Source organism: Anarrhichthys ocellatus, unplaced genomic scaffold (assembly GCF_004355925.1).
Source record: "Anarrhichthys ocellatus isolate YVR2014 unplaced genomic scaffold, GSC_Weel_1.0 scaffold48, whole genome shotgun sequence".
NCBI classification, from domain to species: Eukaryota; Metazoa; Chordata; class Actinopteri; order Perciformes; family Anarhichadidae; genus Anarrhichthys; species Anarrhichthys ocellatus.
In genome coordinates, this window is record NW_022280078.1 from 2,729,170 (window position 1) to 2,752,953 (window position 23,784).

Here is a 23,784-nt window from a genome sequence, read left to right on the forward strand (position 1 = left end):
ACAACTGTTGCTCTGTAGCTGAATGAGCAATACAGCCAGACTGCAGGTTGAAAATAATAGAAATAAATCTGAATTACATCTGATTATATTGTAGCCTGTGTGGTATGAGATATTTGGCTATCATTAACCAATTACATGATGCCTGAATTGCATGACCAGGTGTGTTGGAGACAATTCTGGAGAGAATGAAATAGGGTGCATTTATTTTAGGCAATATTGGTGTGTAATAGTAAATTGTATTCTGTAGGCTTCACAGCCGAGTCTGGCAAAGTTGTTGAGGTCATTCTAGCTTCTTGATCCAGAGGCTTTGAGGCAGACAGACAGATTGCAGACCGATGGGCCTGAATCATTTTCAAATCAGCTCTTTTTTTGACGTCCACAAGTCTGTTAGGTTTTATGGTGCGTCACAAAAGGTGGAATAATTTTACCCTGATGTGCTGTGAAAGCAACAGGCATGCAGGTCTGAATGATAAATAGGCCAGTATGTTAAAATCCTGAACTACGACAGTTAAGAGTCCCGACGGCTCCCTGACTGCTGCTGTTGATAGAGAATACATGTTAAACGTGTTTGCCTTATCCCAGATTCAAAATAGTTGACCTGCACTATTAAAACTTCCTTTTCTTTGTCAGGATTTTAACTATTGTGTTATAGTTTAATCAGAAGGTATGCAGTGGATTGATTCTGGATCTAGATCTGCTAAAGCTTTGAGCTCTCTCATGTTATGGACTCATGACAGCTTCACTGAGGTGAGAGGTCAGATTGCTCCTTCTTCACACATACTTCACTTATGGAACCTTCTCTTCCACCGCTGTACATTTCCATTCAAACTAAGACGGATTGAAGGGTAAACACATTTTACATTGCAGGAATATTCACTAACTGTTTAATCGAATGCTTCCACCCTTTCAGCAAACACTGTGCGCACTAACAAACACACCTTCTGTTCTTCAACAAACCCAGATGTAGATTTCCACAATCGGGCAGCGCTTCAGTATTTCGGTCTGGGTTATGAATGTTTCTCTGTAAGTGCAGGCTATACTGAGCTCCACAATATAACACGTCCAACGTACAAGCTTCATCTGCCAGCCAGCTTGTTGGCACACATGTATTTTCTTTAGCGTGGCATTTCAGCCAGTCACAGTATTACAGTGGACTGTTTTATGTCTCTGTACAAGTAGAGCTGTGTAAAGGTACTGTTATATTGAACCAAGGTAAAGGGTCAGTTTACCCAAAATACGTATATTTTTAGTTATAGCTGTATTTAGCAAGACAGAAAATGTTGGCTATAAGTGCTGAGGTTTGATCAGCCTCGTAAACATCCACTGCACGCTGTCCGCTCTTCAACACAGCAGGGCTTTGAGCGAAATGCTAATCTAGCAATGTTAATGTGCTGAGGCTTAGCAGGTATACAAGGTACACAAAGTGCAGCTCAGGCGGATGGGAATGACAGTCGTTCTGCAGGTATTTGGTCATGAAGCAAAAGATTGGATCGTGTGTGTACCAGATTTCATGACAGATTTCATGACAAACCACCCAAAACTTTCACTCAAAATCAAAACGTGCTGGTGGCGCTAGAGAAAAAGCCAGGGGATCACCAAAGTCAGTAGGACTCATCATCTGGGAACCATGACTGTCTGTACAAAATTTCGTGGTAATACATCCAATAGTTGTTGGAGATTTCAGCCTGGTGGACTAACCGATCAACAGCGCCAACCCTAGAGCCATTCTGCTAGGCAAGATAAGGATTCGGCATCATTTGAAACTAGTATTTTTATTCTGTGGTGTGATGCTTCAATCATTATCACTGTCTTACCTGACAGATGGGTATTTCCCGTGTGGCTGAGGCCATTGGAGTGGAGGGGGGCAGAGCGGGACAGGGGGGCACAGCTGGTGGGAACGGGAATAAAGGTGGGGTCCAGATCCAGAATCAGCAGGTTCAGCTGCTCTATGGACTCGTCAATATCTGTGGTTAACGACGACAAATCCTCATCTTGGCAAGATGAAGCGAGTGCGGTACTAACGGACTGTATGTCGTGTGTAACATCTGTGTGTTGTGTGACGTTGTGCCCGCCATCCTCGTTTGCCGGCCCCCTCTGCACCGCTTCCCTGCTGGTGAGTCCTCGAGGTGGGGTGTTAGGAGCCACCAGAGGCGGCGGCCTCTGTTTTCTCAGCCGGCTCAACCTCTCTTCCCCATCAACTTGAATGGAGGCATCAGTGACGACGTCAACCATCTGCTGCTGCCGAACCCAGGAGTGCGTGGAGTACTCGGCGTGGGCTGATCTCTGAGTTTCAGGCAGGTTCTCAGAGGAGACGGAGCAGATGCTGCTTGAGCTCGGCATGTCTGAAGCGGGAGGTGCTACGCCATCTACGTCCTCCTCATCATCTAATATGTCAGTTTCCCTCTCGCTGGACGAGGCCTCTCCATTGATAGTGTGTCCCAGTTCAGGGTCGTCTCCAGTCATCTCCCCCTCCCATCCGCTGGACGCAGCAAGCTCAGTCATGACCTCCAGAAGAGGCTGAGCAATCTCAAAGTCCAACCCGGAGAGCAGCTTCCCTGCCTGGGTACACTTGTCCCGTGCAGCCCCCCTGCTCCCTCCGGCTCCGGTCCACCCCTGAGACACAACAGACAGGCCTGAGTCACTGCTGGCAGACGGAGCTTGGTCACTGCAGCTGGGGCTGCTGGTGGTCAGGCGGAACGACGCTCCTTCCTCACTACTCTTCTTCCTCACTCTGGCAAACAAACTGCCATTTCCAGGGTCCAGGACGTGAGGTGGAGCTGTGAAAACAAAATTACAGCGGTCAACAGAAGGTTTATGTGTTGACGGAAGAGTGAAAACAGATGAGAAGGTGACCTATAGAAGCAAGCGTGTCGGTTTGGTGTCAGATGTGAGGAGGACGTGATGAAATCAGGGAGTCCTCAACTGCAAAAAAAAAACCCCAAAACTGCTATTTCATATTTAATGATGTAGGATGCAGCAGTTCCGCCAATTAGTGGTTTATGTATGTGCATGTATGTAGCCTTAAAGGCAAAATGTTTACAAATCACAAAGCGTATTGCTGTGACATCACTGTAAAAACTGAAGGTGAGCTCCAGTAAAGGAGCATATCAACATTTTTTAACTCCTATCTTCTCTAATCTGTGAACAGAGCTGCATGGAGAACACTGATTGGGGAGATTTTAGTGAGTTGATCAAAGCTAAATGTAAAATCTTGACGAACTAACTCATTTTTAACTTTAGCACAAATAACACCTTTGTATTGAAGATACTCTTACTACATATATCCCTGCACTACTATATGTGATTCACCATGACACACACACACACAAACACACCACCTGTTAGACCACAGACATCACTTCAGACACACTCCATGTAGATAACACAGAGGCCCTTTGTGTAGGCTGGCGGATGCATGCGTGTTTAGTTGTCTGTGTGTGTGTCATGCAAAGGACGCGTCCATCATAGACGTGCACCTGAGGTCAAATAGAGCTGATTGCGCGTACACACACACACACACATATATATATATTGTAACTGTCTTTTGCAACAAGAGAGTGTATTTCTAAGTCTTACAGCAAGTTGGAAACCTACTAGACCTGGGACAATCAATCGATTAATCAGTTATTCAATCAAAAGAAATGAATCAAATGAACCAATTATTTGATACATCGTTTAAGTAGTTTTTTCATGCAAAAATGCCCAGCATTCCCTTGTACTTGCTTCACAATTCTATTATTTTTTGTCAAATATGATAGTAAACTGAATACATTTTGGTTTTAGACTTTTCTTTAATGAAAACTATAGGAAGTTGCACCTCTAAATGTACTAGACAGTGCGTATTACAACTAAACAAGCAAGTCCTTTCCTGATAAAGGTCGTTACATTCAAATGAGATAAAAGTGCCTCGTACAGTGACCGTAACAATACATACAGAGCATACCAGAGCTGTATGAGCAGCTCTTAAGTCCAGAGAGGCAATAAAACTCAAATACCAGACAGGCATGGTAAAACCTCACAGCTGGTCTGTTAGGTCTCTCACACACTAGTACGTTCACACAAACACTGGTAAACACTTTGTGTAAATTTCCCCAACACTGTAAGAACTTTTGTAGAAAATACCAAACTAGCGTGAAAAAGCAGCTCACTTACTCACCAGCAGTCCGTCACTAAACTTTCACTGTTCCCACTGTGGACTAGAAACAGGATGGAAATGCTCTCTGAAGCCTCCCTTCGGAGTCAGAAAAAGAGGAAAAGAGAAACAGATGACAAGCTGAAAGAGGGGGCAAGGACGAGGACAGAATGAAAAGGATGAGGAGACAAACGGAAAGAGGAAAAAGGGAGGCTGAAAAAGATTCAGACCAGCTTAGTTGAAGTTTGCTCCTCTGCTGTCGTCCTCTCAGGCTGCCACAGGAAGACAAGAAAGAACATTCTTTCTCTTAAGGTGCTAACAGCCCCCCCCAGTCCCCCCCCCCCCCCCCCTTTCTCTCTTTCCCCTCTCTCGTGTCACTACTTCCTCGGCTGCTCAGTCCCTGCACTACCAATCCCCGCCTTCACCGTCACTACAGAATTACCCTTGCTTTGCCTCATCCCTCCTCCTCTTTCCCCGCTGCATCCTGCCCCGGCTGACACAGGTAGGTAATGCTGTGCAGAGGGTGTACGCTCATGCATTTTCATGTCGAAGGGGGAAAGCAATAGAAGGAAATCGAAGGGTGGATCATTCACCAGGCTGCATGGAAGCACATATATCTGCACACCGGTGGAGGAGTGTGTGCAACACACACACACACACACACACAATGCACTTTCAAGAAGGGAAACACAAAGCACAAGGACCTTGAGCTGGCCAAATATGGAGAGGGGAATGTAAACATGGGGGCGGGCTCTGGAGAGACTTGTGTGCAGAAGGGGGAAGGGGACAGATTGGAAAAATTGCAACCTGCAACTTGAACCTGAAAGCAACACGCTTCAGCTGGAAAAATGAAGACCATGATAAACGGGAAGAGAAGCAAAGGAGAGTAAAAGAAGATGGGGGCGATGGAGAGATAGGGGCAGTGGAGGGGAGGGGTGTGAGTGGGCTGAGAGGGTAAAGTAGAACCACCTGGGGTTGAAAACAACATTCTTGCGACTGGCTGCGTTGCTAACTTGCTGGCACCCTGATTATGCTGATGTTGCATGCGTGTGTGCTGACGGTTAAAGGTAATGGTCATGTGTGTGTTTGCGTTCATGTGAGCATGTGTGTAAATGTGTGTTTACATGCCACTTTTGTGAATTTCTCCATCAGTGATCGGTCCATTTAAATTACATGCCTTGGCAGAGCAGATTTAGCAGCGGCATAAAACAGCTGGAACTAAAACCTCAACCGCCGCTTTAAGTGATTGTTTCAGCTATCTGGATGTGTGTTTTTGTGCTGGTGTTTTTCTGCTGGTGTTTTTCTGTGTGTGCGAACGGTTATTCCACCTAAATGGAAACTCTTTCACAAACAGCCACCTCCAAATACAAGGGTGTGGTCTGGCTGAGTCTACATGATTGTCATGTACGCCCATTCCCAGGAACAGTCATCATGACCACAACAGTTGTAAACTGTCACTCTGATGACCGGACAATTACCCACAGCACTGACCACAGCCAAGACCAGAGTCTAAACAGACCATCTCCCAGACTGGATCTGCACCCGCAGAGGAATACGACTTCTGGAGAGCAGCCGGAGATACATTAACTGATGTATTTTGGCAACTTTGGGGAGGAAAAACTCCACAACAAGCTGGGGAAAAAAAACACTTAACTTTGACAAATCATCTCTCAAAGTTGTTAAGATTAACATGTCAGCAAACAGCTGCCAACTTCCACATCCACCTGGTGGTGTTTTTTTCCACCTGATGAATTTATGTCCATTATTCAGTCTTCTTTTAGCTCCATTTTGGTCCCCACCTAACCTGACCGCCAGATGGATTGCTACACTGAACCATGTCCGAAGCTGTCATTGGAGACTGTTTGGAAAAGGGCATTCACTTTCAAAAGCAATACTTGGCAGGTGACTGGATGAACCATCTGTCAATCAAACGCTTGCTGAAGTGAGTAGGGAGAGGAGCAAAAACATCTTTTCCATCGAGAAAAGCCTCCAGTTCTTTGATCTTCTTTCAGTGAAGGGGTTGTGCCCTTCTAGTTATGAATGTATTTTTTTTTTGTTGTTGTTTTTCTGTGGAGCGGATACGAATCACAGGGTGGAAACTAATTATTTTTTCACTTTTATTAACGGTGCAAGATAGGGCATGGCCTTTGCGGAAGCCTGCGCTCTCAAAGAGCTGATCCAGTTCTCTCTCGTTCAGCTCTGAGACCAACTGATCTTACATTACATGCAGACCTTTGATCCATTGTATAAAAACAGATTAGTAGAAGGATCATTAAAGAACTATGCCTGTGATTTTGCATGTTTTACACCATTTACTGGAAATCATGTGTAGTGAAAGCGGTGTTTGTCAGTCCGGCTCACAGCTTTACTGTTTCAGTTGACTCTCACCGCTCTCACAGCTTCCTTTCTGGCAGCGTCAACCGAGGAGAGCGTTTATTAGTTAAAGAACCAGACAAGTCTGTCAGGAATTGATGGAGGCCAAATCATTAGTTGTGAAGGAGGTAAAACGTCTAAAAGTCAAAACTAAGCAGCCCTGGATTGGCAGTCTAGTTTTCCTAAGAATGCCACCATGGGAACAGAATAAAGGTCACCATCATGTAAGAGCAGAGCAGACACGTTCATTTATCTCCCATCATGTGCTGTGTCTTCAAAAGTAGTGCTTTGCTGTTGAATCCTGTCTAATAATTAAACCAGAGACTCAACGGGAATCGAGAACAACAGGAAGAGAAAGTGAAAGAAAAGCAATAAAAACGTTATCTAATGAAAAACATTAGAATGCAGCTCACCTGTCTCAAGAGAAGACGTGTCTTGGTATGAATCTCGTCTAACCAAAGGGTCTAAGGTGTTATAGTCCACCGTCACACAGCGTCCGTTGCTCCACACTTCTCTGCCTGCACATGGAAATGACAAACAGACCAGCAGACAAAGAGGCAGTCCTGGTCAGGAGTCAGTTAAACACCAACGGCACACACCAGATCTCATTTGAAGTTTGATTTAAGAAATAGTGTGAGCTTTAATTCTGGTTTTGCTCAATGTCTGTGTCTTGCATGTGCGTGTGCGTGTGTGTGTGTCCTGGTTTTGCCCGCCTCTGTGTTTTAGCATGTACAGTATCTCCAGTCAGAATTCCTGTCAGATGTGTGTGTGTGATAACTCCTCGTATTGCTTCCTGTTGAGAGGCGAGGAGTGTGATTATGAGCGCTGAGTGCCAGTTTGGCTGTCATGCCCTCCTCCCGATGTCCAACACTGCCCCCACCTGGGTGACTGTTTGTTAAACTCGATGGTTGTGTTATTCATTCACAGCCCAAATAATATGTCTGTGTGGATGAGGGTTTTTTGTGCACGTGTGAGTGTGTTCTGGGTGTCCATGTGCCAGTTTGAGCAGTGGTTCAACGACGGGGTCAGACAAGATGACAGGCGAATAAACAAAACCTCCTACATTACTGGATAACTTTACTTTTTCAGGTCTGTCGGCCCACGGTTTCTGACCCCCATTAAAATATCAGAACTATTTCCATGACATTTGGTTCACACATTCATTGTCCCCAGAGGATGAATCATAATGGCTTCCCTGACTCTTCCCATAGCGCCACAATGAGGTCGAAATTTTTATCCAATGCTTTGATTGATGACTAAATACCTGCAAAACCAATGACATTCCCCATCAGCCTCAGCTGTCTTTCGGGTACTATGCTAATTATTAAATGTTAACAAACAAACACGCTAAGCTAAGATAGTACATGTGGCGTACACCTGCTAAATAGAGCCTTATAGCGGTCGACTTTTTATCGTGTTTCTTTTGAACAACAATAAAAGTATGAAAGCTTGGACCAATATATAGTGGATACTGGATTAATAAAGCTTGGCAAACCTCTGAAAAACCCCTGAAACACATTTCACCTACATATTTTTTCTCGGTTCTGTTATCCAGTTCACTGTGGCCGTGTTTGCTGGTGCCTTTAGTTTACTACAAGCTTCAGAAGAAGTGTACCTGTAATCTTTTCAGGGCTGTCGGAAAGCAACAGCTCCACTTTTCCATCTTCTGGGAACCGGGCATCTGGAATAATAACAAAATCAGACAGCTGGACAGTAAACTTTCCACACTGGACATATTTCCATGTGTATTTCACAGCTGCACACCAACACAGCTGATACAGGGTCCAAGGTTAGTTCTGATAGGTGTTTTATTTACATTGGAAGAAGACTGAAGGAGTTATTAGTTACTGATTGAGATGGATATTGCTGCAGAGTGTGATAGTGGCTGAAACAACAGTGTGCAGCTTATAAATACCTTCACTGGCACAGTCCAGGTCGGCCTTACAGAAAGTGAGGGTGTGTCCGAGTACGAGGCCCGTATGAAACTGGAGACGGAAGACGACCTGACGGCTGGCTGACTGGCTGTTTTTATCATAACAAACCACCTAAAATCAGACAGAAGATGACACACGTCTTGTATGTGCTGCTCTAATCAGATTCACTGAGAATAAAGGCTTTCTGTTGCATAGTCATTAATGCTAAATAAGAGGCCAGTAAATAACCACTTCCTGTCAATTTAGGTTTATGAATGGGAACTATGTTTTATTTTATTCATTTTGAATTAGTTAGTATTTATGTCTTTAATATTTGTGATTTATTTTGTCATATTTTTTAAATACAGTTTAAACATATAAGACTTTGCAATTTTACAGGTCCGACATTTCGGAATACATCATTTCTAAGAATTTTCCTGGAAAGAATTCTGCAATTTGATGCAAATTATAGAAAGAAAGAGACAGCTCTTTGGTACACTTCTAATTAATTAATTCCAAGTCATTTCTACCGTAAACTAGAGGGTCTTTTAACCAGTGTCAACTGAACATTAAAAAATGTGAAATTTGTCAATAGGCAAGCTTTTCTTTTAAATATATATTAATTTTCCTTAATACATACATCAGAAATATAATCTATACATTCGCAACAAGGCAAGTAAAATAGGGTTTCTGCAAGGTTAGCTTCTAATGGTTCCTCATAATAAAGATTTTACAATTTGTTCCTGATACTGCAGTAGAAAACAATATCTTTATATATAAACCTAAAGGATCAAAAGAAAACATTGCCACTCACCATGATGTCCCCTTTGAGCAGCTGAGCTGGCTGGAGCACAAAGTAGAGGCGGTCTGTCTGGGCTGCATTAACATGGCTGAGATTGATACAAACACACATTACACACTATATTCTATTCTGAATAACATCCTGCCATGTTAGGAGATTACAATGTGATCTGATGTGCTTTCTTACTAGACTGCTGATGTGCAAACAGCTTGTAGACTCTGGTAGACTCTCAGGAAGAGACTACATGCTGGGAAAAGGAAGACTTTCATCACAAAAGATGGCGTTCACTTGAGAAAGAAAATGTTCAGCATTGTTCAAGAAGCATGTCATTAAAGCAGAGCTGTTTGAGACTTTGACTTGATTTGGACGACTTTTGGACGTTACAGGTTTTACCTTTTAAGCTTTCCTTTTTCTTCCTCAATAAGATGAAAATAAGAATACAGTGTATGCCATGTAAGGGGCTTGTACAACGGCCAGCTACTGCTATTTGCTTCCTCTTATTCAGATTAGACATCTGCTTACCTCCATCTGGTCGTATTTTGGGAAGACCGTGCAGAACAACACACAGGAGGAAAGACGGCGAGGGACACATCCTCAGTCCGCCCTTCAACATGCTTCCCAGCAACCACACATACCTGGAGAGCACAGAGAAACACATTCATGCTGTTGTGACTGGATAAAAGTGTGGTTGTGATGTTCATTGAGTCCTTCTCCTTGTTTCAGTACCTAATTGTAGCTTTATTATAGTAACTATTTCACAAGAGGATAAATCAGGTGATTAGTGACCCTGCACCCTGAGGTCAACAGTCACATCAGATTCCTCGGCCTACACCGAAGACCAGAGGCTGAGGCCTGAACCAGAGCTCACCTTTGACCTGCAGTGGTCCTGCTCAACAGACCCTGTTCTTACCGTTTTTGCGAGGGGGTCATCAGAGCCGACAGTTTGTCATTGTAGAACCTCCTCATGGCAAAGTGGTCGAGAGAAAGTTCTGCACTGAGAGAGAGGCATATATTCAGATGGTGATGCATTTTACACTCCTCAGTTCACCTAAACGTACCTGAAGTCGTATCTAACTGATGCAGATAGTTTGATTTTTATGTGCCACGGTTTTGAGATGTCTATCTCTGAGATGCCTGCCTCTGGTGGGCAACTCAGCAGAAACTCATGCTGTGCAGCCAAACCCACAGAGATGAAGATCATGTGGTGTGATCGAAAGCACTAGAACATACTAAATAGACCCTGTGGTGATATTGTTTTCTCAACCACAGAATTATCTCGATTCGTAGCACCAAATATGTTAGCTTAAATTTGGGGAAAATCTGTTTTGCATTGCATTTTCTTCTTCCTTGACAAATGAATATATATTACCCACAATGCAACTCAACGTCTGACAGCTCAGTCAAATATGTGTGTGTGTTATGCCAGCAGCAGCTACTGTAGCCACTACCCTCAGCGGGCTACAAGTTCTTTTAGACTTCACATTCAGATTTTGTTTTAATTTTCAAACCTGTCAGCCCCGACCGACAATCAGACTTCACTCAGTTTTATACAACTTTGCATACCTGCACTCGCTCACACAAGCACATAGAGGGACAATGGTCACAATCAGATATTTCTCATCAATGAGTCAGCCATGAACAGTACACGAGCGCGCCAACAGTGCAGAAACCAACCTCATCATCCTCTTTATTCTGCATTTTCAGTGGATATTGATTTGCGTCGAACTAACCTATCCCATCATCCCACGCTTAGACATGCAAAAGACGATGTTAATAACTTTCTATAACTCACATTTAAACCATGAAATAGAAAACATGCAGCCACATAAAACACAAAGGCTGTAATGTTTGCTCCAAAAATGCTTTCCACCGAAATGTAAAAAATGTTGTGTCTTCTAGGCCCAGACTCTGTCATGCAGGTAAATTAACAGTCAATAAATTCGCTAGTGTCCAGCAGCAACAGGATCCCGGCCCGGGAATCAAATAACAGTCTCGTTCAAAGTCTCCTCAATCAGCCGTCCTGTTCCTGCCCTTTGGCTGTTGGAGACATACAGTGACTCAGCCTCTGGTCACTCTATTGTTCTGTCAGCGCTCTTTGATCTGCAAATACAGTATGTCCAACAATAAACAGTCGCTTTAACATTCATCCTTTGGGAACCCCAAATATCTGTGCCAAATTGAATTGCAATATTGATGTTGTTGACGGATCTAGTAGCAGACTAGTCAGCATTCCCATCATTTACATATTGCAAATGGTTACGTCATCATCTCCGGTGAGACACACACACACACACACACACACACACCATTTGAATGGATTCACATGGCATCAGTGTTACCTGGCTGACATGTTGCTGAAGTGGATGTAAGAAGCCACTAGAACTCCGAGCCGGCCTTTACATCCCTGTGGAGTCCAACCGCAGAATCAGGATAAATGAACTTAACAATTTCACCGATAGATTGATTTTAAAAGAGATGTCAGTGTCAGTGTGCGCAGAGGAAACCAGTGACGTTTTACCCTGCAGTGTAACACCAGGACGTGCTTCGGATGTGTTTGCAGCCAGTTCTTCATTGTCCTGCACACACTAAAGATGTGATCCAGGTCAGGGGCCAGGAGATCCACCCAACCTGTGTCCAAAACCTGACAGACAAACCACACACACTGTAACACGCATATACACTTCAACATATTACCTCTCAAATAGGTAGTCAGGAGTGTCATCATTACCTTGTGGTTCATTTGGGTGAGAGTTTTGTTTTTCTGTGAGAGGTTGATGAGCTGAAGAAGGAAGGACAAATTCAGAAATTGCAAATCAAGACATATATGTGATTGGGTGATTCTTCTGCGTTGTGGTATTGCTACTTTTACTCAAGATCTGAGTGTTTCTTCCAGCTCTTTGTGTGTGTGTTCCAGCTCACCATGTAGTGGTGTCCATGCTTGGACTGCAGCATGAGAATAATCTCCTGCAGGTTCTGCAGGTAGATCTTCTCTGGACATCCAGGAGGGCAGAATATGGTGATGATGCGTTCGGTGATGTAAGTCAGATCGATTCGCTGCTGTTCCTCCATGACTGATCATATGGGCAGCTATACGGGAAGCGACGTGCAGGGTGTGTAAGAATGAAAGTCATAGGGGAAGTGAGAATTTTCTCTGCAGGTCAGCAGATGTTAAATATCTTTGGCCCACACAGATACCGTATGCGAGTTCAAACCCGGTCAGCCTTAGTAATCCTAAAAATCCTTTTACAGGATGGGATGCTAAAACAAAGTGGGGTCAAGGCCAAAAGAACAAGGAAGTAAAAAACAAGGAAGTGAACGAAAGACTGATTCACTGGAAACCTTCTTTATGGCTTGTGACCGGATCAGAGGTGACGATGAGTCACAGAAGAAACACCAGATCTTATTACTCATCACCATCAACTAAAACACAGCCTCTGATGAGGACACAACACCATGACCGTAGAATGATAACAATGTGAGTTATTCACATGACTTTGATGTTCCCCGAAAGTTTATTTTTAGTATTATGCATTCACGGTCCTATAATTCGAAAAAAGGGAGAGGCTCTATCTCCAAAGTTATTCTCTAAATCACTTCTATGAAGTTCCAACTACGAACTAAGTTCTGCTTCTGTACTCATGATAAGGTCATTATCTGTGATTAGGTTAAAGGAGCTGGAAAGATTTTTAAGACCTAAAAATTGATCATTTTATCAACGACAGCATTGATACAAATTGAGAGTCATTCTTGCGAAACTTGTTTCAACGTGAGGAAAAGCAGAATTTTACATACAGCTAGCAAATTAGTGTTATTGTTAGTAACTCAAAGTGACTGTGTTAACACAAATTAAGGCCCAAATCTTGAAAGAATAGTTTGACATTTTGGGAAATTTGTTTGGGAACACCTTAGTCTTATAGAATAATCCCTGCAATCTACCTGTTCCTTAAAACCCCATATGAAAATGTGGCCTGACATTGACATCACATACTTAAGAGTATACCTTTAGGTCACTGTTATTTTGACCATATTACTCCCAAGTCCTAAAGAAGGTGATATCCTGCCGTATTCTTCTGTGAACCATGGAGTGCATAGTTCTGGGCTTTGTCTTAGGATATGGACCAGCACAATTACACGCATGTCAGTGCATGTCAATGGGTGTGAGATCAACAGACGAGCTGTGGTTAACCTTGCCTTCACCCTGACCATGTGACCACAGCACTGTAAACAATGATACAACCGTTTTCACCAGAGCAACGGTACAAGAATAACCTACTGGGAACCACTGCAGCATGAATGATCAGGTTCAATCCTGTCACCTCGTGTTCTGTTCCGCTCCACTGTTATTCTTTAATGTGAGCAGATTCATTATGTTAGTACAAATAGTGTCATTTGTACTATGGTCAGGGTGGTCAAATGTCTAAAACTTAACATGACATCATCAGAACAGGATCATGAGGTCTGACCGGAGCGAATTATTGATCCCAATTCCAAAGAAGAGTTTTTTTTTTTACAATATACAATTAAGTTGAATTTAATTGTTTTTCTTTCATTTAACTGAGCAGGTAACCAACATTCTCAGAAGGAGGCATACAGCAGATGTGTACATATTGGAGAACAAATACGCATCACTGGGGTAGTAGCTTGTACAAGTACTAACCCTCTATTTCATATCCCCAATTTGTACCTTTAAAGTTACAAATGCAGTAGCGTACCCCATGTCACCAAAACGTACAAACAATGGTCTACTCTTTGGGAAATATGCAGTGAATCACTGTGCTATTTTTCTCTTTCATGTTCCCCTATTTCCTTGGTTTTGGAAGAAAAAGAAAGTGACTTAAAAAAGACCAATTACAAGTGCTATGACAAAGACCTGATCCAATACAAACATGATACAAACACGACACAAACATGTACTCCTCACTCTGTTTTTGAGAGTGTATGACGTGTCCTGGCTGAAACTGTTGACAGGGTTGGGCAAACAATCTTAATGACTGACTACTCTCCAATTATGTATTTCTGCTGTTTTCTCAACATTTTTAGACTTGCTGCAATCTAAATTTGTCAGCTCTGCCTGAGGAACCAAAAACAAACTGAAGTGAATGACTCAACCACACATATACACACACACACGTTGCTATAGGGAGAACTACTCAGCAATGTCCTTGAGTTTCAACTCTAATTATAGTCTCTATTTCCCATTTTAAAGGAAGGCATTCTGAAATGGATTAGCCATCTTTGTTTCTTTCTTTTTTGACAGTATAACAAACATCCTCTGCCTTCTCAAATGCAGCAGGAATAGAGCCATCCGAGTGTCTGTAGTTCAACCGACAGATTCTTAGAAATAGAAAGTGGTTGTGCAAAATACCAGAACTAAAAGTTGACAGCAACACCTCACTGTGAACAGCTATTGTATTACTAGTTTCTTCTCCATTTAGATCCTCTCCATCTCTGCTTTTCCCCCTTCCCTAAAGGCTTTTTATTAGAGCAGTAAACTAATCTCCCTTTAGTTCCTTTGATCCCCACAGAGACTTTTTAGTTATTTGTTAATTCATACATTGACTTAAATCCGCCAACGGGATGATGTCATTTTATTTTATTCTACTTGTTTCAAGGATATCTCAATCAATTAGAAGTCCATCTAATTAGTATCAAATCCATGTCACTTGATTCAAGGCAAGTTCATTTGCATTAGTAATAAATGGGATTATAACATCCCCACCGGCAGGGTTTTTCACTTGACCTTAGAAAAGTAGGCTTTTAAGACTTACTGCGAGATTAAATGGCCTCTTAAAATGGACTGAATCCCAGTGGAAACATGTCTCCTGGGGCTCAGTGTCTTAATATGTCAGTAGGCTAATCTCCCCCTCTTACTGCATCGGCAGGGAGGCACTTTTTATTATTAATCCCCCCGAGATTTACCATCCATCACATGTCCCCTTTGTTTACTGAAAGTGGTGGTCTAGAATCAGATTTGGACTTGCATCAGTGCCCGTCAACATTCAAGTAGGGAGAAGCAATATGTCCAGTTTGCCGCACATGAATGAACATTGAACTGGCCATGCTGAAATAGTGGGAAGCTTCATAGGAGTGGATTAACAATTGATGTAAATTACTTTAAATAAAAAAATAAACATTTTAGACAACAGGAAGGGGTCTTACCTTTACTGATGTTCCAATAAACAAGAAAATCACAGCAAATATATCGCCTGGTGAGTGAAAGTCTGACTGGTATAGAAAACAAGGTGGAGACTTGACAGGGGGAGGGAGGAAGCGAAAGAGAACAAGAGAGAGAGAGCAGGCTGAACTATAAAGTCACAGTGCAGCTTGCACTTTGCCCTCTGTTGGACTGCAATGTGACAGCATTGGTGTGCATGAGAAATCAACAAAGACAAAGGCGGTTACAACACACTGATACGTCTCTCTTAAAAACAATGAGCATATATGGCTGAATAAAGAGAGAGATCTCCACTTTATCTGTGCTCCATGGAAGCATAGAAACACAAAGATTTTATGAATTGCTTTATGTCAAGGACACTCCAACCCCTGATCCATTAAGGGAGAGAAACTACTTTGAATCATACCAAGGATTTGTTGTATCAGTGTGCTAACTAGCAGTGCAATGTAAACAAAGCACATTTACTCATCTAGGATACTAAAGTACAAATTTGAGAAAATAGCACTTGATTATTTCCATTATCTGCTACTTTATACTTTTACTTCTACTTCATGAGAAATGTACTTTTTACGTCGATTAAGATTTTGTGCCAACAAAAAATAATATATGAGGCATTGTTTGGGATTCAACTCCAAAATAAAATTGTTTGAAATAGCTTCACCATGACCCACTACAGTGCAATTTACACTGTTAAGTAAAGGATCTGAATACTTCTTCCACCACTGACTTGTAACGAGTAAAATAATAAGCTGTTTCTAAATAATTACTGGTCGCCATCGTGATACGGCCTTTTTCCCACTAGGTGGCGCCAAAAGACGAGCTACAACGCTTCTATGTTGTCTTATTGTCAAGAAATAAACTATGCAGCGAGTTGTCGGGGACGCTTAATTGTATACATTTACGAGATGAAATATAATCACATCATAAAACTAAACAATACTCGTAGTTTAGGTTTAAAACCATGCTCTTAAAATGTGACCGGTGGAGCCAGATAAAGTAAGATAATATAGCTGCACTGTATGTTTCCTTCACCGACTGAATGAAGCTTGTACTTCGTGGCTTCTGTAGTTGACAGAACTACCTCTCGCGCCTACAAGGATCTTCTGTTTTATTTATTTATTGGAATATCAAAATATGTATTATACTATACAATGTTGTACCCTACTTTTTACTTTGTTACATTGAACTGCATTAGTTACTATATACTTTACTAATTAACACTTTTTGCTAAATCTATTACATTCCACCACTGGATACAAAGCATAATCTGTATAAGAATGATCTGAGTAGGCTACTTCATCCACTACTGGCTAATACTCATTAATTTACCGTCGGTTTTCTTATGCTCTTGACTAAATAATGCACATTGCGGGTAATTCGCATATTCCCAGTTGTTTGGTTTTATTTATCAATGCTTTAACCACGTCGAGAAGTCAGATCCCCTCTCATGTACACAGCTTTACAAATTCCGAGCTTTCGGGAGCACTCAAAGGCGTCATAATTCATATCCAATGAGACCCGCCCTGTCCACGGTGTACCGCTGACCGTCACTCTCTCATCGGTCTGCACAGTTGCAGTGGCGCCTTCTCGCGTTAGCTTCCATGTCGACCAACTAGAAAGAGCATTTTATAATGTCGACCAACCGGTTAGCTCCCTCGAGCGAGCTAACGGGTGTTCTACGAAATGGGACGATGTAGCGGACCAACTCTTTTGGACAAACCGCACAGTACTTTAGCATGCTAAGCTAACGTGGAGCCGTACACACCCAGGGAGTTCAGAGCCAGTGCAGCGAGCTAACGGCTGTGAGCTAACGGGGGCTAGCATTCACCTGCGGGCTGTTCAAGCTAACTGACGCTAACTGGCGTTGCTAGCTAACAGGATGGAAAGTGTGAAGGAAAACCAGTCTGGAGCGCTTTCAACTTCTTCAACACCACAGGGGGTACTTGATTCTAGCAGTGACAGTAATCCCGCGAAGCCAAGTGGATTAACGTTAACACCGCTGTCTGCGGGAAAGAGACCCTCACTCGGGGAGGATGACGGTGGGGGCGCGGAGACCAAACTCTTTGGGAAGGGACTCGCAGCCACCTCCCTTCTCCAGATCGCGATAAGGAACGGAATCTATCAGAACCAAGTGGCCAACGCTATCGGCAGTGCGGCCAAAAACATGAGCATTCCCGCCGTTAAGACGGCCAGTATATACAGCCTGACGTCTGTCAACAGCACCGCTTCTGTCAACTCTTTGCTGAGCAAGAGACGACAGAGACACAAGAGGAATCTGTCTCTGGGGGCTCCGCCGACCAGCAGCTCACCCAGTGTGTCCTCCGTTGAGGCGGCCAGTCCCGCACCCTCCGCCTCGCCGCTGAGCACCCTCAGCCTGGACAGGAAGACTTTTCTTCGGCAGAAGCAGTCCAAGCAGCTCCAGGCCTCGGATAAGACTTGGGTGAGATCGGACTCGCGGCGCGGCTGCATACACGTCCACGACTGGCTCACGCCCTCCTACCCCCGACCGGTGCTCTGCACAGTGGACACCACCGCTACAGAGGTGGTCAGTAGGTTGGAGGGGAGCAAAGCTGGGGCCGTGTTGAGAATTAACTGCAAAGCCGCCGCTTTAGTTGACTTAAACGATAATTGTAAAGCTAGCAATGGACATTCTGATGAAATCAGCGTGGATGTCAAAACCTCCAAAGCAGAGGAGAATGAACACATTAAACCGCATTACACTGATGCTAAACTGTCCTCTAACTTGTTGGATGATAAAACCGCGAGTAACTCCTCATCGGAGGTCTACCTGAGTGAAATTGGGGTGGATTTGAGCCTCAGTGTGGCGGACTGTTACGGGGTCTACTCCGGCTCAGATATGGAGAGCAGCACCTGTGACGACTTCAGCCCATGCGGACCCAGGAGCACGGAGCACCAGGACTCGCTCAGTGACGGACTGGGTTTGGGTACGGACTCCTCGGTGTTGAGTCCGAACGGTGACAGCGCCACAGAGGGACCAGACCCGTTTGAGAGCTCCTCGGATGAAGTGGACCTCACCTCCTCCCCAACACATCCAACTGGCGGCGTCTGTGCTGTAGACCAGCAGGCGGGCCTGCCCACCGCGGACCCCCGCAGTGCTTCCAGCCAAGTGACAACTGCACTGGGTGACACCGTAGCTGGTGACGGTGTAGGGGCCCCCAACTTAATCGAACCTACATCCAAATGCCCCGGCAGCTCTCAGACTCGGCCGCTGTCCAGCCAAGCGTCTGCCCAGCCTGACCCGGAGGTCCCAGAGGGCAGCAGAGGATGGCCGGAGCCCGTCATCGCTAGTCCGACACCGGCCCTCTTCGTCCAGCTGCACGGTGGAGCCGTGCGGCGGCTGGGAGATGATGAAAGGCCTCTTCAGATACTCAATGAGTACCTCACTAATCTGGGATTCGAAGACCCGTGGAGGGTGCAGGGGGAGGGGATGAATCCAGAAGTTGGTTGCCTGATACGCTTCTACTTTGGTGAGTCTAAAGTTGTATAAAAGTCTAAATTCAAAACATTTTATTCTTTTTACAGGTGGGTGATGATTTATTCCCTAAAGAATCACCCTCAAAGCATGTACTGTATGTTTAAGAGGCAACCCGAAATTTTTTTTTATTATCATCATTATTATTTTATCATTCCTTTCCAATTACTATACCGCACCAATGAGCCATTAGCTGTTAGTTACACCACGCGTACCACGAGTGAATGAGTGCCGTCATTGTGTTTGGTCAGTCAGACTGTTAAACAAGTGTATTGAATTGTCCCAGTGGGACAATACCCAGTGTTTTTGCCTGTAAACCCACCCCAACCCCTCTGTTTGGAGGCCTGTAGGCAGACACATCTGGAGGTAACAGGTGGGCTCTTTGGGCACACCAATCATGAGGCAGGGTGGATTCTGTTTCTCTTCTTCTGTGGATGTTGCTGTTGTTGTTATCGATAAAGGTCCTGTTTTGCTGACGAGCAGGGTAAGTGGATGGAAAAACAGCTCTGATCTCTCATGGGATTAGCACAACTCAATATTGTTTTTGACCTTGTTTGTCACACCATCAGCTAATACGGTTAGGGTAAAGAGATGGGATGTTGGAGGAAGAAACAGAAAATCTAATTTACTAAAATGAATATATTCGAGGTCATTTTAACTTGCATTCTCAATCTTCAAACTGACCGGTCTCAAATCTACTTGAAAGATCATTCACACTTTATTCTTTTCTCCTTTTTGTTAAGACAAAAACACACTATCACTACACGTACCATTAACCTAGAGGTACACTCAAGGCATCAGGCTTTTCTCTCTCCTGAAGATGTTGCATGGAGAGCTGGGCAAATCTCCCCCCACACACACACACACACACACACACTCTCTCTCTTGGCTCCCACAGTAACATGACAGAGGAGCAAAGCATGGTGTATAGTTATGCCCTTCCAGCTACTGCAGACAACACGCGGCCGTGAAACAAGCAGCTAGAGGCTGGTGTGTCAGGAAAGCCATCATCTTGCTAAAGTTTCAATGAAAATGGAGTTAACTCGCAACCCTTATCTGAAAAAAAGACTTTATTTATCAGAAGAAGTAGAACTATCAATAATTCACACGAAAATATTTTTGCTCCGTGCGTTCCTTCTTCTCGGTGTGAACATTATCAATTGTTTGTTAATGATCACATTCAGAGCCAAAGGAGTTTGACTCTGCATAATCCCTCTGTTAAAAATGCACATTACAGAGTATTCTCTTTCTCTCTTATCTCTCACACACACACACACACTGCTGACAGTAAGAGAAAAGCGACCTCAGTGGAACTCAGATTTCACCCCTTCAGTGTTCCGGATCTCCCCGAGACAGTCACAGCAGCAGAGTCCTCTTCAGCTCAGAACCGCAGTACCCAGAGGTCACTGCTTTACTCTACAAGGTTAGATACAGCAAACGTGTCTGATACATGTGCCCAAAACTCACTAAATACCTGCAGGCTGGCAAAGCATACTTCTGATCATACAGCCCACAATTCTTTTGCTGGTTCAGATTAAGCTGCAATCCACAGAGTGCTCTTGTAACTGCCTATTAATATCAGTAATATGGATGGAAATGTCAGACACCAGGCTTGTCGGGGACCAGATGCACCAAAAAAAAAAAGCAGAGCATGAACAGGAAATGGCCATTGGCTGCTTGATGAGAGACAGGATGTTCCCCAGTCAGAGAAATAGACGGAAGGAAAGGGTGTATGAGTGTGTATATATGAACACACAGGGAAGGGTGGACCCACGCCAAACACATTCCATGTTATTGTTTAGTTTAAAACGGTCTGTGTGACAGAATCACGTCGGTCTGTTCTGTCAGTCAGTTTACGTCACTTTTATCCAATCATAAGCTTCATGCATTGATGGTAAAAGACACCATATGATGTAAGCGACTGGTTGTTTAGTTACACATGAGGCTTTTGGCTAAATAGGAATCACATATCATGAGACTTGATTGTGTGCTTGTTACGAGGTCTACGTTTATCATGAATTGTCCCTCAGTGGCTTCCTTCATATCTTTATTTATATTTACTGACATCAGTGTCTGCACTGTCAGGACTCCCTGTTCCTGTTAGAACCGAGGGTACATACAGAACAAACATGTCACATGGACAGATCCTTCATCTACAAATCAATGGCGAAAAGCTCTGACATATGGATTGGCTGAAACCGTTAGTTGATCGACATAAAACTGAGCAGCAGTTGAAATCTGTAACCTCGGGTTGGAAAATATAAATGAGCGTATTTCACCATTTTCTGGCAATTTATAATGGAAGTGATGAATTAATAAAGAAATTAATCAACAGGTTATTGATTAATGAAAGTCGTTTGTTGCATAAGTCGTGGACATTTGGATGGACAGGTGCAGTGGGCGTGATTTTTCAGGAAACTGTTTTAATGGCTTCATTTTAAGGTTCTCCACTTTTTTAGACTTGTCTGGTTTTAATCTCAAGATTTTTATCATGGTAAATAAAGGAGTTGAATTGGAATAGTATCGTTTTTTTACATTTTTTTTCAATTGCTAGACTGAATTTCGGTTACTTTTTACGAAAGTCTTTATTTCGGGCATGTAAGCATGTTTTTCTTCAAAATCCTTTTTTCTTTAACAAAAGAATCATAATAATCAAAATGTTAAATGTTGTCCAAACACAGGCAGCTGTGCAGAAACTTTGCCTCAATTGAATACTGTCTAAAATCAAAGAATAACTAAATGAAACTCTTAATCCAAAGCAAGGAGTTAGTTAGTGATGTTAGAAGACATTACATAACCAGCTAATCTGATTTCAGGCTTCTCAGTGCCTCAGACTCTGCATGTGTCTCCCTTTCTCTTGTTCTTGTTCTTGGTGTGTGTGTGTGTGTGTGTGTGTGTGTGTGTGTGTGTGTGTGTGTGTGTGTGTGTGTGTGTGTGCCACAGCAGAGAATCACAGACCAGGAAACACGTTTTATGAGAGAGTATCCCTTCCAAACCAGTTTAGAGTTGGTTTCCCTCTGGCCCATCCCCTGGTTCACCCTGTGACTGTAACTGAACTGTGGCTGCTTTTTGTGACAGCAAGGGGTTAAATGTAACAACTCACGCCTGAGTGACTGCTCACACTCTGTCCACAGGCTATTCGCTACAATTCGGTTACATAACCACAAAGCTCTCTGTCGTGCTCAGTTTCTGAAACAGAAACCCAGTGTGAGAGAGTTGATTCACAAAATCCCAGACAGCTAAAAATAACATTTTCTTTTGTTCATAAAGGCCATTATTAAAAATCAAATCAGTGTGTATAATGAGCACAGCACTCACGATCATCAGTCACCTCTTTTATTCTCATGTAACAAATTTTTTTCTCTCTCTCTCCCCAGGCAAGCCTCGGAGTGTGGGAGGTTCTGAGCGTGTGCAGATCTCTGGGGTGTTCAACGTGCGGAAAGGGAAGCTGGCTTTGCCGGTGAACCGCTGGTCGAAGCGCCAGGTGACACTGAGTGGAACCTGCCTCATCGTGTCATCTGTGAAACACGCCCACACCGGCAAGATGCACATCCTCCCTCTCATCGGAGGAAAGGTACTTTCTGAAGTGTTGTCGTGTCTCAAACTCGATTGGCTAGTATTCTGGCTCGGTACCTGTTCATCAGCTCAACCACTCAGGCTGAGAGATAACTCCGTATTATTGTTATACAGCCAATATTATGTACAGTTGTACTGCGGCAAACTGTCTCATATCTGTACAGTGAATGTGAAGCTTGAGCAGTTAGACAGTTAGCTTAGCATTAACAGTGGAAACTGTTAAACCGGTAGCCTGGCTCTCACCAAAGGTAATTTCCCAGCATCTCTAAAGCTCACCAATTAACATGCTGTATCTTGTTTGTGCAAACCAGACAAACACCGTAATGTAAAATGAATCAGTCACTGCACCCAGCCAAAAAAAATAGTTGACACACATCTCATTAATAGGTTTGTTAGGTTTTTAATCCGTGCAGGATAGTCATAGAGTAAATTCATATATCAGTTGGTTGTCGTTGTCCCTTCTGTGTTTGCATCACACCTGGACGGCAGCGTGTGCTTTCTCAAAAGTTGGAATGTGATGTACTAAGATGTACTTTTGGGGAAACAAAAAGGGTCAGAGATGGGAAATGTGTCGTCTTTTTAAATTCTCAGTCATTAAGTAGGCTAGACAAAGTTGCAAGGAAGCTAAAATCCGTCCTATTGTGCAGGTGGAGGAAGTGAGGAGACACAGCCACTGTCTGGCTTTCAGCTCAGCTGGTCCTCCGAGTCAGACCTACTACATCAGCTACGACTCGTACACAGAGCACCTCCGCTGGCACAGGACCGCCTCAAAGGTACTCAAAGTGTCGACTCTTTGCTTTAATAACACAGAATTTAGATTGATTCATCTCCATGAATATTGCAGGATTTTCCACTTCTTTACCGCCTCTTGTGAGAACACGTTCCTCATTGTGCTGTCCTGTCACTGCCCCCCCCCCCACCTTTCTGTCAGATTGCCTCCCAGAGGGTGAACTCAGTCGACCTGTCGGGCTGCAGCTTGGAGGAGCTGCCGGCTCAGCTCTTTTACAGCCAGGACCTTACCCACCTCAATCTCAAAAACAACTTCATGTCCCTGCTCAAAGGTGTTCCAGCACTCACCAGGTGACTTTCACTCACTGCTCCAACACCACCACCACCCTGTGTGTTTAGGAACAAGGCAGTAGGAGGAGCCAGCAGATGGAAAGCAGTATTTTCCCTTTTTGTTAATCTCTGATTATGTCCCTCAGTAGTTTTGACTGTTTTAGGGAGCTACCATATGCTCTAAAGAGGAAGCAGCTTAGATCACTTAGAGATGGTGTGTGTGTGTGTGTGTGTGTGTGTGTGTGTGTGTGTGTGTGTGTG

General features: G+C 43.6%; 2 protein-coding genes across 5 annotated transcripts in view; one reads left to right on the plus strand and one right to left on the minus strand.

The window, feature by feature from the left end:
- Positions 1–16,444, minus strand: part of tns3.2 (tensin 3, tandem duplicate 2) — a 42,186-nt gene extending 25,742 nt beyond the window's left edge. Inside the window, exons 1-13 of one of the 4 annotated variants that reach the window (XM_031869777.1) lie at positions 15,380–16,444; positions 12,140–12,307; positions 11,949–11,999; positions 11,739–11,861; positions 11,560–11,624; positions 10,131–10,214; positions 9,743–9,855; positions 9,407–9,467; positions 9,233–9,308; positions 8,421–8,550; positions 8,121–8,186; positions 6,919–7,023; positions 1,815–2,777 (exon numbers count right to left, since the gene is read on the minus strand). In XM_031869777.1, the coding sequence (XP_031725637.1) occupies positions 1,815–2,777; positions 6,919–7,023; positions 8,121–8,186; positions 8,421–8,550; positions 9,233–9,308; positions 9,407–9,467; positions 9,743–9,855; positions 10,131–10,214; positions 11,560–11,624; positions 11,739–11,861; positions 11,949–11,999; positions 12,140–12,289 (1,987 nt within the window). In that variant the 5' untranslated portion in view covers positions 12,290–12,307; positions 15,380–16,444. Of the gene's footprint in view, positions 1–1,814; positions 2,778–6,918; positions 7,024–8,120; positions 8,187–8,420; positions 8,551–9,232; positions 9,309–9,406; positions 9,468–9,742; positions 9,856–10,130; positions 11,321–11,559; positions 11,862–11,948; positions 12,000–12,139 lie in introns of those variants that run through there. The other 3 variants (XM_031869775.1, XM_031869778.1, XM_031869779.1) reach the window with 3 other exon arrangements.
- Positions 16,445–16,911: 467 nt separating this feature from the next.
- The window catches only part of LOC116395702 (PH domain leucine-rich repeat protein phosphatase 1-like), a 17,452-nt gene continuing 10,579 nt past the window's right edge, over positions 16,912–23,784 (plus strand). Inside the window, exons 1-4 of the mRNA XM_031869774.1 lie at positions 16,912–18,883; positions 22,266–22,462; positions 23,112–23,237; positions 23,396–23,544. Of these exons, the coding sequence (XP_031725634.1) occupies positions 17,275–18,883; positions 22,266–22,462; positions 23,112–23,237; positions 23,396–23,544 (2,081 nt within the window). The 5' untranslated portion in view covers positions 16,912–17,274. The remainder of the gene's footprint in view (positions 18,884–22,265; positions 22,463–23,111; positions 23,238–23,395; positions 23,545–23,784) is intronic.